This window comes from Apis florea, unplaced genomic scaffold, assembly GCF_048593485.1.
Source record: "Apis florea isolate Af1SG1 unplaced genomic scaffold, ASM4859348v1 contig_3496_pilon, whole genome shotgun sequence".
Taxonomy (NCBI): domain Eukaryota; kingdom Metazoa; phylum Arthropoda; class Insecta; order Hymenoptera; family Apidae; genus Apis; species Apis florea.
Window position 1 is genome coordinate 5,522,776 of NW_028256773.1, and position 17,867 is coordinate 5,540,642.

The 17,867-nt window shown below is 35.3% G+C and overlaps 1 protein-coding gene across 11 annotated transcripts in view; it reads left to right on the top strand.

The window, feature by feature from the left end:
- LOC147656818 (furin-like) overlaps positions 1-17,867 on the top strand; it is a 292,983-nt gene that overhangs the window by 157,231 nt on the left and 117,885 nt on the right. For 4 of the 11 annotated variants that reach the window (XR_015293694.1, XR_015293692.1, XM_086913339.1 and 1 more), the window contains one exon: positions 3,643-3,727. The exons of 6 other annotated variants lie outside the window; for them this stretch is intronic. Coding sequence is in view for 3 of the 5 variants with exons in the window: in XM_086913339.1 (XP_086769465.1) it covers positions 3,643-3,727 (85 nt within the window). In the remaining 2 variants the exon portion in view is untranslated. Of the gene's footprint in view, positions 1-3,642; positions 3,728-5,161; positions 5,194-17,867 lie in introns of those variants that run through there. One more of the 11 variants, XM_086913341.1, reaches the window with a different exon arrangement.

Below are 17,867 nucleotides of genomic sequence, written 5' to 3' on the forward strand. Positions count from 1 at the left end.
CTCCTCGTGTGTCGCGCTTCAGGTATCTTATCAACAATTATTTTTCAATTATTTAATGTTTCAAAAATTCCTTGTTTTATGCAAAGTAATACATTTTTTTTTTTTGATTTCGATTTTTCTTGTAACTTGCTAATTACCAGTAAGTTTCAAATTCAACATAACCTCGATTTTTCGAAAATTAAATTTGAACCGGAACAAATTTATAACCGTACGATATTCCAATTCGATGAAACATCTTTATCCGCTAACTTTTACAAATTGTAATTTTAACGTGAGTTATTCGTATAAATATTTATACAATCTCAAAAATTTCAAAAATTAAATTACAGATTTGAACGATCTGGCAAATCTAGAAAAATGAAAACGATATTCGATATACCAATTCGAGGGAATCCTTATCAATTTCTCAACACACATATATACATATATATATATATTTATTTATTTGTCCAAAAACTCGTTTGGAGAAACGCGGTGGAAAGTTCACTTTGACCGCGATGCACGGCCAGATAGCGTGTTGCATGCGCATCGCGCGGACAGGGTCGAATGTAATCAACTCGAAGCGGGTCGCGACACGGACGAGTCGAACCCTTTCGTGACTCGACCACGTCCGGCTCGCCGTTTTCGAGTTGATTCGGTTCCGCGCGATCGAAATTACTTCGTGCTATTCAACCGGGGTTCTCGAGATTTTCCACGATTGCGGTTGCGAAAGGATGTCCGATTTCTTAACCCGGCAAATTAATGGATCCTATTCAATGCAAAACAACGTCGTGTAGAGCGGGATTGGACGATCGAGTGAATCGTATTTTTTTTTTTTTTTTTCTTTTTCTTTCTCGTTCGTTTGAAAAACGTTGTATGTGTATTGGTGAGGGATAATGACGAGGGATAATATTATATATAAGGTCCGGGAAATGGTTGTTGAGTTTACGAGAATCGATTTTTTAAAATTAAGGAAAATTTGGATATGATTCGGTATTAAAATTTATTAACGAAAAGTGCACTTGATCGAGGTAAAATTTTCTGATTAAAAGTTCCGTTTTTCATTGGATGTTTTTGTAATGTAATGGCGGAGGAGCAAGAGGTATGGAAAAGAAGGAAAAAGATCAATGCGAAATTGCTTGCGACTCGAAAATTTTTAATTTCATCACGTTTAAATTTTTTTTGACACTCGTTACGTTGTTCGTATAACAACAACGTAATAAAAAATTCGTTTTCTAAAAAAAATTTTTGCAATTCTAATATGATAATTTCTTAAAAACCTCGATTTCTCGTTCACGTTCGATGTTCGTTCGAGAGAATGATTAAAACTACCTAGATTTTATGTACAAAAACTGCCGGTGACGGTGAATAAAATAATCAAATCAAGTCACACGCGATAAACGCGATTCGTAAAATTTCCGCAAAACGACAATTGGTGGACGGAGTGAATAACAATTTATTCGATGTCATTAAATACCGCCGGATATTTGCCAGAAACATTATTCGACCGATATTTGCGTTACAAGGTTATTTAATGTTCGTAACAATGGGAAATTATTGTTTCCACGAAATATATTATGCTCGATGCAAATCGTCCCAAACACACCGTGCATTTCGTTGCATACGAATGCCGGTTGGCCAGTGATATCATTGACACGTTGTAACGTTACGATTTAACGACTTTGATCCTTCGATCTTTGCGCATGCGTGGCTACTACGTACGTAGTTCGCAGCAAATGGATGCACCGCGATATTTTTCTTTCCCGGGTGGATTTTATGTGCGCGAGAGTGATGTAAAGTGTAGTAATCGTGGAAAAATTAAGGAAACGAATAAATTATGTACGAATTAAGTTCTACGTTTTAAAATATTCGTGATAATGGACTTTAGAGAAGTGTTAAAAATTTACGTCGAACCTAACCTAATCTAGTTCAAATACGTTTAGGGATAAAACTCTCGAGAATTGTTTTCGCTGGCTAATGAAAGTTAAAAAGTACGTTTGAGACAAAATAAAAGTGGATCTAATAATTAATTTGTAAAGAACAATTCGTGAGAATGTAATTTTCATTTAATTTGCTTTAAATTTTACATGACGATACCTAATAGTGTTAGTTTCAGAAACAAATAATTAAATTTAATAAGATTCGTCGCGGACAAGTGCGCGTGATTACGTTAAATTCCATTTTAAAGCTTTTATAACTGCATTAATATCGGGACTATCTCGTCTCTAAACTAGTTTTAGATTACGTGATTTCATATGCACTGAGCACAGGATTCGATATCCAACGATACATTTGCCGCCCGTTAACTCAGAAGAGTCATGCATAATAATCGTCCGGTATTGGATGCGAATCGAGAGAAACTGTAATTCCTCCAACTTGTCACGAATTACTAACACATAGCCGTGTTGTGCTCGCACACAGGTTCAGATGCGCGCAGATGCCAGCGATATCGAAATTATCAGAGAGATGGCGTGTCTGGGATCAATAGGTGGCTCTAATTTCAAAACTCTCTCGTGCATAAAGTAGCTTGCATATTGGTAGAATGGTTTCGCCCCCTTTATTAATTCCGTCTGTGCCCGATCTTTATACGATTGATTAAATATATCGTGATGGATGAGAAGCGGTATGCTTTTGAAAGGAACGATGGTCGATTGTAAATTATGTCGTCTAACTTGAAATTGCTCGTCGATATCGTTAATATCCACGAAGGTAATGCTTAACTTTCTTATTGATTTCGTCCATCTTGTTTAGACGTGTTGCTAGTATTTTCACGTCACGTTCGAAGTTATTATTGCTTGCTCGAGTTTTTATTATTTAAAGAAATCGCGTAATTGTTTTTTTTTTTTTTACGTAGATTAATTTTAATTTTTAAAAAAAATTAAGCATGCGCGTTTGTCTCTGAAAAGATATTTGAAATATATTCATGTATTCATATTTTTTAATAGTTGGATAGTGAATGATTGGGATGAAAAGCGTTGGAAATAAAATATGCAAATCGAAGTATATTTGCATGAAGTAAGCATCTTGTATGTTGTTGCGTGCTATTGCAACGTTCCTCGAATGTTTATAGACGTTGTTCTTGTCGAAAGATTAAGTATCTTTTAAAAACGTGACTCTTTTTTATAATAAAGAAATGAAATTGAAAGTTTTATATATCTACACGAACGTACGTTCATATTTTTTAATGATTAGACAGAGAGTTCGTCAGTTATAAATATTCATAAGATTTATTTTTAAGGATGAATCAAAATTCAGATTGTTGTGCAATAATGATATTCCATCGAAATGATCAGTGAAAAAATTAAACGAATCTTTTAATTTCCACCCGAGTTTGACATTCTCGTTTCATTATCGCGGCCAAGAATCGCGGCAAAGTGTCTGTATTAAAATTCGATAACACGTTGCCTAAGCCAATAATCGGGGCTCATTCGATTTTAATGCTAAATTATTCTCGGTCGGCCCTCGAACGTAAAACGACCAAGAACGAATGTTAAACCGCGCGCCCCCTCTCACGGATTAATATTTGATCGCGGATACGATAAATTCTCGGCGCTCTGTAATTGATAGCGAATAATTTGGTAATCCTACGATAACAACCGAGCCGATCCCCGTGTCCCTGCCACGGATTGCATAATTAATTCGAGCGTTATCTTTCTGTTTCAGGTGAGTCTAAACCGTGGAGAAAACGAAGCTCTCTTCGCCTGTTACGCGCTTTTTATTCGATACACAAGTTTCACAATTCGCTTAGGTATGTACGCTCGATCTTCGATAACGATCATCCGTTCTTTTCCCAGTCGATTTGTTTCTCGTAGGAATTTTGAATTTCCCGCCTTTTTTATTATTATTATGGTTTCCGTTCGTGGTTCGCATCAAGTGTGACACTTGAAGTAAAAGAAACGCGTGTCTGAAACGTGATTGCCAGAGATAACGATTATCTAACTAGTTCTTCTTCGATTTGAATTTTGAATTTCGCGCTCTTTTATGTTTTATCGATACGATGGGACGAATTGTTTCGTTTAAATTTATTGTTGTATCAAGAATTAAACGTGACAGACAATTATTAATTAAAGTTACAAAAATTAATTAGATTTGTATGATTTACGGCAAAAACTGTCTTAATAAAAAAAAGAATAAGAATCTTTTTGTTACGAATCTTTCGATATTAAAGAAATCGTGTAAAATGGTGAGATGGAGACGATTACCTACGAAAGTAGATTCGTCTTCTAACGAATATCTTAACGATTTCGAAGAATCTCAGCTTTAATATATAATTACTTCACGAATAGCGTAACCTTTTGTATCCGAACAATGTGCACGTACGTCTCGGTGATTCATTGTTCGCGTCCCAATCGTAAATCGTCTATCGTCCAGCAATACGTTCTTATCGTAACCGATTCCGTTTGATAAGATTCGAACGATGAAATTGATTTCCTTGATACGTATTTTTATTTTTTTCGAAAATTTATTACACTTACTTTTCTCCCAATTTTTTTTATCGACTGGTCAATAACTTCACTTACGTGCACTATGTATATATATGTGCAATATGTATGTATTATCTACAGTCGGTCATAGAAGTATTCCATTATACTATGAAGTTTCAAAGTACATTTCGTACCTCTTTTAAATATCCATCGATCTAATAATGAAAGAAACGACGAAAATTTTGAAATTATAAAATGTTATGTTTAGCTTGCAATCCTGCCTTGAAATTCGATCCAAAGAATTTTGTGCTCATAGATACAAACTTTCAATAAAATCAGGATAAAAAAGGATGATACGAACGATCGATTGTGCAACGCCATTTTCTCTTCCAGATAATCTTTAAGTGGGATTAAGTCGTCATTTAACCATATATATACGTTATGCTTTCCGCTGAAACTGATGTTGAATCTTAAGCTTGTCGTAAATCCAATCTTGATGCTCGTTGAGCATTCAATAAAGGTTATGTTATTCATTCAAGGTTGCATTATAGATGCTGGTAATATATCTTCTCCTCGGTGCAATGGCGGAGGGAAGATTCTCCCCGGCATAAATGATGCTTGACTTAATAGTGACTGATGAAAAAACTCATAAGCGCGTAAATCTTAGAAATTGAATTTCGTATAAATCTATTATATCGCGTGTTCTACATGTGTACAAATTTTTTTTTTAAATCTGATCCACAATTCTGATTCTGCAGGGAATGGAAAAATTTAATTCAAAAGCAGACAACAACTTTTCGCCATAATTACCGAAAATCGATTTTATCTAACAGCTTGGTCTCGATTATAAACCGGTTCGACTCGACGAAACTCAACATTCATCGATCAAACACGATTCGTTGAAACGATGTGCAATCACGCGGCTCAACTTTATTCCAACTCCTGTTCTAATGTCTCCTCGATGTAAAATTTGAATCGTAATTTGAGCGAGCCGTTAAAATCGCAATCGACGATATCAACAACGATTCCACATCGATTATACACGAATGAAAACGTGGTATCTATACTTTTCTTAGAATTTGTTTATTCGTGTAAAATTTACACGAAAAAAAAAAGAATAAGATTCTCGTTTCTTGATCCTGGCTGAAAAGTGGCCCGATTCGAGAGGTGAATTTCAAACTTCTTTTCATCTATCTATCAGATCGCGTCGAACGAAAGAAAAATAAGGTTAGGTTTGGCGTATTAAGTAATTTTAAAAATTATCGATGGTTTATTATTCGATAATCAGTGAAAAAAGTGTTTGCATATTTGATTTTCACTTTACTTGATATTTATAAACTCGCACTTTGCAATAAGTATTTAATTAGCAGAAAAATTTTCACAATTCAATGCGTAGATTTCTTCACTCGATTTATTCACAAAATAAAAAGACACTCCTTAATAACACACAAACAAAAAGTCCCTACAGACAAATTCTTCATGAACTTCAATTTTTCACCTTCTTCACAGCCTATCAGGATAATAAACGACAAATCGGCAACAAAATAGTTAGAAATCCACGGTTCTTCAATTATCTCTTCTTAACGTGACTGGCTCGCTCTCTTCGAGAGAATTAAAACACCAATAATAATTAATCGACCGTTACATCGAGAATAACGGTATCCTTTTTCCACGCTGTCAAGACTGTCGAGAAGAAAAACTCTCCAGACAACGAAGTTAAGTCGACAAAAACCGCGATAACTTTTATGCCTTTAACCGCGAGTTCTTCTCGTCCAAGAATAATCCGGATTATGGGGAGGGCGAGGCTTTTCTTCTTCGTATCGAATGGAAATCCCGGAAGGGGAGGCCCCCTACATTTTTGGCAAAGCCCCCTCGCAGGCCGCCCATTGCCACGTTTGACGCGATTGAACCGATTCTGGCCGGGTTCCACCCTCGTCGAGCTTCTTCGGGGCTCTGGCACGAGAGGAGGGAGTCGAAAGCGCTTCTTAAAGAGTTTCGAGAAACTCGAGGACGACGAGGGTGGTGTAAAGGTTAATTGCTGAGAGAGGATGAGGGTACGATATAAGGAGACGACGTTTGTAAAGTTTGCAAAGTGGAGACTCGAGTTGTTTGAGCGTGTATTTGGAATTTTGAAAAAATGCGATCAAGTCTGGCTGATAAATAAGATGTTCGTAAAGTGAAAAACGAGGTTTGAGTAATGGAAATTTATTTGGTAAATTTTAGTAGATTAGAATAATTTTTTGGATGGTTGAATGTACGATGAATGAAAAAAATATTTGTATATTTGATTTCTTTTTTTTTTAATTTTACCTACTTGATAAACTTGCAAATTAATAAAATGCAATAGATGTAATTGGTAGAAAAATTTTTGCACAATTTAATAATAATAGATTTCATTGCACGTTTATTTATAAATTGAAAAGACACTCTTTTATATACAACACCCAAAGAAAAAGCGAATTTGCTCCAACGACAAATTCTTCATAAATTTTTCACTAGACTTTTTACACAAGTTATCAGGAATAAACATTAGCAACAAAAAGATCGTTAACATCTTCCAGATTGTGTTAACATCCAGCAATTTACCTTCGTCGAATCGATAAATACCCCTCTTACGTTCCCCAATTTTTATATCCATTAATATCAATGGAATTCTCAATTATTAAACCCTCTCAATTAAAATTTCCACCTCTTTTGTACCGTCCTCTTTCACTTTCTCCAATCTCACAATAATCGCCCTCTCCTTTTCCATCTCTCTCTCTTTTTTTTACACACATCTCCGATCCGAGAGTGTCGTCCCGTGACCATCGATATAACGAGTTGTCATCCTTCCTCTCCCGCTTAATTGACGTAAAATCCGCCGAATAAAAATTCCTTAGCCGAGGCCGTGACACGCGGAAAAATCCGTTCCCACAATTGGAACCGTGTTTTATAATGATAAATTCTCGCGAGCCGACGAATCAGCCGTCTGCTGATCATTTTTGACGACGCTGTTAATTGGATACCGTTTCGAAACCTGCGGTCTATTTGCCTCAAAAAAGTCGTAAGTAAAATGAACCAATTCTTATACAGATCAATTCAATTGAACACAATTTTGATACAGTATGATTTAATATATAAAAATAAAATTATTACCTATTATTATTCTTCCTATTTCTATCTAATCTCGTTAATTTTTTGATCGAAATAAGTGTACCAGCAAGTTTCTGTACCGTCCAATTTTGATATTATTAATATTATTAATATTTTTGGAATCGTATATTATTCGATATTTCTTTATTTATATTCTTAATTTAGCAGAGTTCTTTTTTCGTTAAGTCGCTATAAAGAGCAAAGTTTTAGCTTTAAAATATAAAAAAGAATTAACCGTTAACCGAGATAGCTACATCGATAATTTTTATTATCGACGAAACACCAACGGTAGAATTCACTAATTTACCGACGTAGTAGGTGTATCGCGTGTAATGGCGATTTTGAAAGGAGAAGAGGTTAACACGCGCGTGAGGGCTGATCGTGGCTCTCTGAATTCTGAGTGAAATTAATGTACTCGTGGTTCTCGTGGTCGGGGAAAAGAGGGGAATTGGGTGAATATGGATAATGGATAATAGTTGATGAGCAATAATGATTTGAGGGAAAATGATACAATTTGTGGGGAGCTGTGAGGAGGATCGACGAAATTTTAAAATAACGGAGAAAAAAGAATTTTGATTTCGTAATTTTTCTGATATTATTGCCATTCTTGTCACGAACGACACGAGAGAAATCGATACTTTACCGGCCATTTGATTATTGAGCATAGGTTTTTTTTTTGCAAGCCCTATTGCTTTATCACCAAGATAAACGAGAAAACTAATTTTAAAGTTTATGAAGTTTAATGAAAGTTGGAAAGTTTTACGAGTATTCCCTGTTCGGCATTCGTTGCTTCTTTGCAACGGTCGTGTATGAAGCAGCTTGTATAATTACTTTATTCAGAGACGCGGTTAAGAATCTTTTTGAGGTTAGAATTTACTTACTGACTTAATCTCATAACAATCGAAACAAATACATCCTCCTCGAAACACGATCTTTTATATCTAAGCTATTTCTAAACTAATTATCAGAGAATATTGAATTGAAAATGATAGAGCAAGGAAGAATATATTTGATAAAAAAAATAGAAATAAACTATGTTACTCAACTCGTCGTGTCTCTGTTCAAAACAGTGATAGAGATATATATATATATCTCTACATATTATAAACTCGAACACTAATCGTTATAATTCAATATAATTCGTCTCACTCCACTTCTATCAACGTATCCACTTCGAATTTTTATCTTAACCACCGGAATTCTTCACGACGCTTGCCCGCATCGCTATTTATTCTATTTTATCTCGCCTCGAGCCGTTACAACCGCTTCCGCCGTACATGTCTATCGCGTAACAGTGGTGGGGGAAGGAACGGGAGTGGGGGTAGAAGATAAGGCGTCAGACACGACCCACTTCACGCAACGCCTTCATCCTTGCGGAGTTTCCGTTTGGTCAAGGATCCAAGTGTCCGTCTTCGTTGCGGGATACTCGAGTGCAATCGAGATTCCACTTCCCTCTGTTGTTCCTGGATCGTGAGGTGAAGTTGAACAGGGTCGAGAATTATATAGGAATGTATTATTGCGTGTATATATATATTGGAAAATTATTTTGCACTTTCTTTTTTACTTATTTCTTGGAAGAAACATCGTGGTAACGGCTTCGTTCGCGCGATACGAAATTGTATTTTCTGTATCTGGATTGAATTTGTTAAAAGAATAGATAGCTTCGTGTACGTTTTGTTACACGTTGATGTAATTTGTAACTGCTCGATTCAGTTTAATTTAGTTTAATCCACTAGGAAATCATAATATTCAAATTGATGCATGAATGTTAATCAAATTAAATCTTAAGTATCGTGTAACTAAAATTAATTCAAAATTATTTATTTAAATTGCTTGTTAAGTATTTATAATAGCATTTATTATTATTATGAGCTTACCTCGTATATCTCTTGTTAGAAATTTGTTTTTACGCTTCTTTTTAATCGAATATTTCCAATATAAAAACAATCATCAACATATCGAGTATCGTTTTTACGAAATTATTAAGAAGAAGATTCAAATTATATTTTCACGGATCGTGAATCATTATCAATGTGGATGGTCGAAGAACGTTATTATTAATCCAGGAACCCCACTTCTTTCGTGTATCGAAAGTTAATAGAGTTTCCTTTGGCTCCCTCTTCCTGCTCTTTTAACCACCGCCCTCGTTCGAATCATATTCGAAAATCGCATTTATCAAACGTGCCACTCGGTATATGGGGTGCGGTGTGGTCGATGCCATCTGGCACTGGTTACACGCCACGACAAACCGACCACCACGGGCTATTCTTCTTCGTTAATAATTTTTCGTATCGCATCGAGAGAAAGTTTGTTATTAGGTAAGTCACGTTCTCGTATTATTTTCAGTTTATTTTTCTCTATATTTATATCTATCCTCGTTGTTGTTGCTGTTGTTGTGAACAATGAGTTAGGATCGTACCACGAGAGGGATGCATATATGAAATTACATTATAAAATGTCAACATCGTGTCTTGCTTTGTATTATTACGAATAAAGGGAGATGATGTTATATATTAAACTCGCATGGTGAGTGATAGTAATGTATATTCCCGTGAAAAATTGTGGCTCTGCTCTGTATCATAAAAATTGAATTTTATTCTTTGATCTGTGACGACTTCATTTTTTTTTGGTTGTGCGTGCAAAATAAAAAAAAAAAAGAAAAAGGGCGCAGAATTTTTCTTCGCTTTTTAATAGGTTAATCAATCGAGCATCCTCCGATATCTATCGAATATAAAAGAAAAATCGCGATCGAACGTTATTTTCCGGCGTCGCTATATCAATCAGCGGTGGCGAACTTCCGTTCCGGGAAACGGTTTCTTGAACTTCGTCCCGCGACGTAATTTCTCACGGCGTGTTGACAAAGACGCGAGGAAACGATCGACGAGCCGGCAGTTCGCGCTATTTGCCACGATCACGGAAACCTCTCTGTTTTCGGATGGATGGTACGACTTAATTGGGACACGATACGTATTGATCGTCCAACAAGACCAAATTTGTGCAACTTTTAATGAATCGTATGTGGAGAGCATTTTTTTCTTTTTGTATTTTATATCGTTAAAAATTTACTGGAATGAAAAATATATCGTTAATAAGATCGTTGTACGTAACTATGTTCGTCTTAAAACTTGATTAAACCATATTAAAATTGTACAAAAATTTAAACCGCTACAATTTCGAAGATAATGATGTTTGATTGACGAACCAAGGATCATTAGAAGCGCAGAATCTCACTCTTCAAAACGCTTTTTCATTTATTGCAATACGACTTTCCGTTCTCGAGATATCTTCGCGTAAAGAAAAGATAATTTTCAATCATTTACCTTAAACCTTATCGAATCAAGATTAAAAATAAGAAAACTTTGAACCGCTATAACTTCGAAGATAGTGACTTCCTGTCAACGAATCAACGATCATTAGAAACGCAGAATCTTGCTCTTCAAAATGCTTTCTCATTTATTGCAATACGACTTTCGGTTCTCGAGATATCGTCGTGTAAAGAAAAGGATAATTTTTTTGATCGTCTACTGTCTTCTCGTCGCTTAGGTCGGATCTCTCGCTCGCACTCGTATCTTTAATCTAACTCCAGACAAGCGAGAGACGTAGTACGCATTTTTAGGGAAAAATGTAAGTCACTAACTGATTGAAACGTAATTCCCTATATTAAGTTAAGTAAGGAAACTTCGAAACGTTATATCTCAGCGATCGATTGAGATATCGGAATAAATCAAAAAGTGATTTTAATAGCATTGTTTCGTGATTTTAACGGTAACAGTATAGAAGTAAAATTAATACGTATTTATAACTGTATATCAGTATATCGGAATATTTTAACACATTTTGGTTGTTGTAAAAATTTACAGTTTAATAATAGTAGAGTATTTTCGGCACAAACCCGACCCCCATTTGAGTATAAATCGTCGTTTAATCGAACCTAACCAACAATCAGGGGTTGGAAACAGTTACGATATCGGTTTCAGACCTTGATAACAGTTATGAGAACCGAAGTAATGTCGTAACGATTATGGATGTAACGATCCTGGTTCATATCGGTTTCGGTTTTGGTTTTTTGGAACCAATATCGGTGTTCTTTCACCGTTACTTTTTACGCTGATTCTACATTGAATACACGTGCATACGTATTCTTCTTTATTCCATTTCATTATTTTTTATCGATTCTTTCATTGATTTTGTCGAAACTGTTAACGACTTAATTTAAGAATTATTTATTTTTTTTTTTTGGATTCAAAGACATAAATAATAATTTGAAAAATAATAATTTAAAAATAGAAATAACACTAAAAATAAAAATTCTAACATTCGTATAATTTCAACATCTTCATTAAAAATTCCACCTAAAAATAAATTCATCCAATTACCTTAATAAACGTCGTAATTACAATCTGACAACGCTTGACAACTCAAATTAACAATCAACGCACGTATAGACGAGTTTCCTTCCAAGTCCTTCACTTCTCGTTTTTACGCAATTTACTGTCGGAGGATTCTTGGGTGCAAGATGAAAAACGTCGCGAGAAGATCGGCCAAGACCCCCGAATAAGTACTTTTCCACTTGGCAATTACCTGGAAAACGTGTTAACGGTTTAAATGGATCGTGCAAGGTTCGAGGAGTAATCTGGGTCAAGAAAAACAAGCAGCGTATATCATTCACAGATCAACGCTAATTAGATAGCGCGATGTAGCGCGAAAGAGTTAATATTCATAGTTGGAACGATCAACATCGCCGTTTAACCGAGATTTAAATAACGTTATCGTCGTCATAACGTAATTCAGTTCAGATCTTATATCGTGTAGAAAGTAGATTATCTTGCTGCATGGTCGAAGGATCTTTCATCACACACGTTGAATTAGAACGTTGAATTATGTTGATCATCAGAAAGATATAAAGATTTCTATAGATCAAAAATAAAATTTATATTGGTATTTCGCTTCAAATCTTTTGATTTTGATAGAATCGTATTTAAAAAATATTGCCAAACATATATCTTATGTAAAATTATCTTAAGATTAAATTACATTACGTAAAATTACATACCGTATTATAACATAGAGAAAAATTCAATCAATTCGTTAAGAACGAAGCTAACAATCGAAATGGCGATGAGCAAATATCCATGTATATATATAGGAAAGCGTTTATCCATGCACATATTAAAACGGAAGAAACAAAAAAATTTCTCATATGCCACTTTCCTACTCGTACATAACCTCTACCCGTGTTCAAACAATTCACTCTGACGTATCAGAAGATTCAAGATAAAAAGCACCATCTCTTTCCAACTCCCTCGAGTAAGCCCAGCCCTCTCACGATTCCACAGAATTCCGTTACTCTTCTATTCGAAAGATCCTCGCACGCAAATTTCTCATAATGCTCGTTTCGCCCTTTACGAAAGAGTAATTCTCGTTCAAATTCTTGAAAGAAGCGCCATTCATCAAGAGAACCACGAGCTGGAAAAATCCGACTCCTACGACCGATCTCCTTTCCAATGAAAACGAAAGAAATCTTCGTGCTTTCACGTCGATCACGGAGATCGATCAAGAAACTGGTCGAATGGTGGAGAAATCTTGTTCGATTCGATGGATTTCTGTTGTAAACTTCCAAAGTGCCCCGTTAGAGGGACACGCGTACAAGTGTTTTCTCGCAAGTATAATTTACCGTGTGTGTTATTAATATCTCTCTTCATAATAATTGAAACAGTATTTAAGTTATAATAATAGATCTTTGTATATGGATATTTAGGCTAAAAACGTAATTGATTTAATTAATTTTTCAATATAGTAATTCAAGTTATTCGAAGGAAACGTAGTTTTAAAATAAAAACTTGAAACTCGTTTCTTCCAAGCTGTTTGAATTTTCAAGTCTTACACGGAAAATATTTTTTTAAAATGAAATTGAATTCAAGTAACTTGAATCCGAATCAAGAGTAATTTTGTGTTCCTTTTTCATCTCTCCTCGTTCCCACTCATTCCATCTCGCCATAACGTATCAAAATTACGATGGAAGACGTTCCGGCCGATGGGCACGCAAAGTGGAAATCGCACGAGATAGCTGAGCGAAGTGGAAAGTAAAAACTTTTTAGCCGATCCTCGACCAAAGTACTCGAGGTTAGCCTCTTTCTACTTCGATTTGCAACTTCATTAACCGCCACGATCTCTAGCTGAACCGCTCTTTCAGGAAAAACTTGTCCCTCGCGTGATTTCTCGATTAAACTCGCTATGCCTTGTCAGATCCCTCCCGCTAGGGAAGCCTGTCGATAATTTAAGTAGCCACCGGTGTCCTATCGAGCGGACACGCTTCTAAAAGAAGCTTTCTGATAAAGTGGAGGATGAAGCACCGAGGCCGGTAGGTGGAAAATGAATTGCCCCAACATCTTGCTTGTGCTTGTGAGTACTATGAGAATTCGTAGCGTGGCCAATGTCGCGTAATATTTGAGGTTTATTGAATAATGGAGAGTGACGATAAATGTAGATCATACTAGAATCTTTTTTTTTTTTTTTTTTGCTCGATACGTTTAAGTATCGTTATATTAATTCTTTTAAATTAGAATATCTTTGAATTATACATTTTTTGTGATTCTAAAAATTTTGAACGAATCTATGATTTTCATGACAACTATTTAGAATTGTAATGTGATAAAGGTGTTGTGCATAGATGGATTGTTACGCACGTTCCTATATTTGGCAGTGAAATTAAAAGTTTTCCAAGAATTAGAGGTTTGTCATTTATAATTTAACGAGTGACTCAATCCATTATTATTAAAATTTTTACGGTGGATAAATCATCATATTTCGTTGCTCGATAGTACTTCGATTTTCATTCTTTTTCAATATTTTTCGTCGAACCGTGGAAAAATTTGATTTAAAAAAGTAATAGCCCGATATTAGCAGTTCAATTTCAATGTTTCCATGTATGTATCAGTTGATTGGAATATCGCATCGAATCCAGATTTCCAGTTGGACCCCAGCCATCCCATAGATTTCAAATCTATTTCAAATCTCGGTGAAGTTTATTGGAAATATAGTCAACAGTATTGTATTTCGTTTCTTCGGTGCAGTTATTTGTCGTCGCTGAAACCCGGAAGTATGTACTGAGAAAGTATATACTTTCCTGTGCTTTTCAATTTCTCAAGATTTTGACGGTCGATCGATTTCTCCTTCTCTCCAACCCTAGAAAAACATGAAAAAGTGCAAAATGAACGAATGAACAATATGTATGTAAACAGGCTCACGATCGATAAATATACTTATCACATATTATCAATATCGAAGTATCGAAATGGATTGAAAATTCTGTAGTAAAATATTTTTACAAACAATATTTTACCGTCAAGTTTTCATTGTCTCTTTTTCCAAAGAATACTTTCTACAGAAAAAAAGTTAATAAATCATTCATCTTACTTAAAATCTATTAATCATACGACAATTAATTTCGAAGCAACAATTGTATAAAGTTACGAAACAATCCGATTAAATTTCTTAATTTTTCAAGATGCATAATTAAAACGTAATTGATTTTGAATTACGGATCAATTTTTCGATCGAGAAACATTCGTAAAAATTATTGAAATTTTCTTCATGTCTTACTTTTATACCTCTCAAGAGTGCAAATAAATAAATACGACAGCAGAATGAGTTGCATTAATTAGAGATCGATTTTTCGAGAAGAATCGAAAGAAACGTTGGAAAGTAAACACTCGTCGCGCTGATGGGGGACGAATTCTTTCATCGAATGCATTATAATATCCGCGTGAACGAACGAACGAACGAACGAAGATGGACCGATATTAACCGCCATTATTGTCGACATTTTTTCGCCAGGGGACGATGAACCGATTGATCCCGAAAGGAATCGCTGAATTCGTAGGAAATTCGTGTCTCCGCAAATAATGGAGATTGAAATCGATCCCTCGACTGTTCGATATGAATTTGTCTCGAGTAGAAGCGTCACGTATCGAGTAGATGAAGAAAGATGGGGCTATATCCATGTAACACGTGTATTCTGAGGAATACGTATGAAATTTTTTTCGAAGGGAAAAATTTGTTATTATTATCAATGAAATCTTGAATATGCGGATCGATATATGAAATGATATCTCGAATTATGTAAAGTTTTATATGGAGTTGATTCTTATGTACGATTCAACCACTTTTCAATTCGAGTGAAAGAGGAATAAATGTACGTACTTTATGTTCAAAACTTCGAAGTTTCAATTTTTCGAAGTAAAATTGTATAATTTCGAATAACAAATTCATCAGAATCAATAATTAACGAAATAATTATCTGCAGTAGGAGGAAAGTTTCAAGTATCGAGGCATTAGATGTAAAATGTATCCTGATAAAAAGTGGATCGAGCCTTGCTGCGAGTGAACGTTGCACGATACTCTCGCATAATATCTAAATATCTTGCGCCAGTTAATAGATAAGTAAGCGTAGAAGCAAATATTGCAAATATTCGATCGACTTGTTTACATTACAGAGAGAAGAATATTAAAATTTTGTAGATAATATTCAACTAATCTTTTCTCTTATATAATTAAGAAATTAAAAGTTTTTCACGTTGAAGGAGAATGGTCACAACCTGTTATTTCGAATAAATAATTTTCATTATAAATTCCAAGCATAAAAGCAAATGAAATAAATAAATTCGATTCTTAAAAAGGATAAATAAAATATATTTGCGGAGCACCCGGTATAACGTGTCTCAAAAAATGGAAAGTTTTTTTGATCTGAAACTTTCTTACAATCTTTTTCCATCCAAAGGAGTAGGATATACCATATTAAATGGTTACGTATTTGTGGAGCACCGGGTACAGCAAGAGGAATCATCGGCACCAGAGAATCGAATGAAAATCGAAGAAGCACCCATTCCTCCCCCGATCCTTGTGTACCTTAGGATACCGTGACACTAAGGCATGCAGGTTGAAATGGTTGCCGAAGGGAAAACGGCTTCGAGGCATTTGGAAATGTCGAAAGAAATTTGTCCCCAAAGTTTTCCCTCCCTCGATGCGTTTCGTGTGTTTGCCAAGAATACACGTCTTCTTATTCCTCCTCCTTCTCCTCCCTCGATCTTTCGTCCGTCAGGACGCGTGTGTTTTCAAGAACAAAGTGCGTCGAAATAAATACAATAATTTTATGTTTCACGATAAAATAAAAATGAGTATCCTCGAGGATCCTGATGAATATTTGTTATTCGTATACTTTCAATTATATTATAATTAATTTTTGCCACAGTTTTAGCTACGGTATAAAATAATTTCGATCCAGACGATCAAGATATATCTCGCAGAAACGAATGAATGAAAGAAAAAAAAGAAAAAAAAAAAAAAATCTTGGTTACGCGTTTCTAACGAAACTTCAAACGTTCACCGTCTATTTCATGCCACGGTTAACTCGCAGATGCCTTGTGCGTGTGTGTTGTGTGTCTGTGTATATCACACGCGTGTATGCACCAACGAACACCGTAAGCGCGCGACCGAAAATTGATTCGATCGATTTTCGAAATGATACCGCGGATCCAAATTCAAATATAACCGCGGAAATATTTGGAGAAGTGGGATGGGAGAAGAAGTAGTTTCTTCGAATACGAGAGGCAAATAATAAAACGAACCGAACGAATCCTATTTATTGTTACTACAAGAAATATATATAAGTCTTTATATATTTTCTCTATCTATGCATATTTCTTTTTAGAGGTTAAAACAAATGCTTGAAAAGTTTAATTATTGTTAATTCAAGTTGGTTCGAGTATAAAATTGTTACTCGATAAATAAAAGATGGGTGAGATAAATTGCGACAATCCTTCCATACGAGACGATTCTCACGTGTGGCACGAATATTTCCATTGGCACTTCTTTCAAAATTTTTCGGAAAAACGAACGAGCAAATTTCATTTCACGTTTTCATTCGTGCAAAATCATTCGAACACGCACACACAAAAAAAAGAAAACTTCCTTCTTACTTATCTGCGATCCGAATTTCATCCATTCTCCATTCCAAGCTCGCTAATTTCCACGCTAGTTCCCTTTAACGAATGGACGTTTCATTTGGAACGTGCGCCACGAGAACCATTATTGCTCGGTCGGTTACATTGTTTAAAATTAATTTCCACCATCCGTATAAATTAAACGATCGACAAAAGGGTATCGACACGGGGTATAAAGAATTACGAGCGGGCGAGGATATATCTCGTGGGAGGGAGGCCGTATCGAATGCTAAATACGATTAATTCCGGATGCGTCAGAAGATTTTCCTCCCCGCGTAAGATCGATCACCCCGCCATTTTTATTTATCGCTCTTAACCATGACTCTCCCCC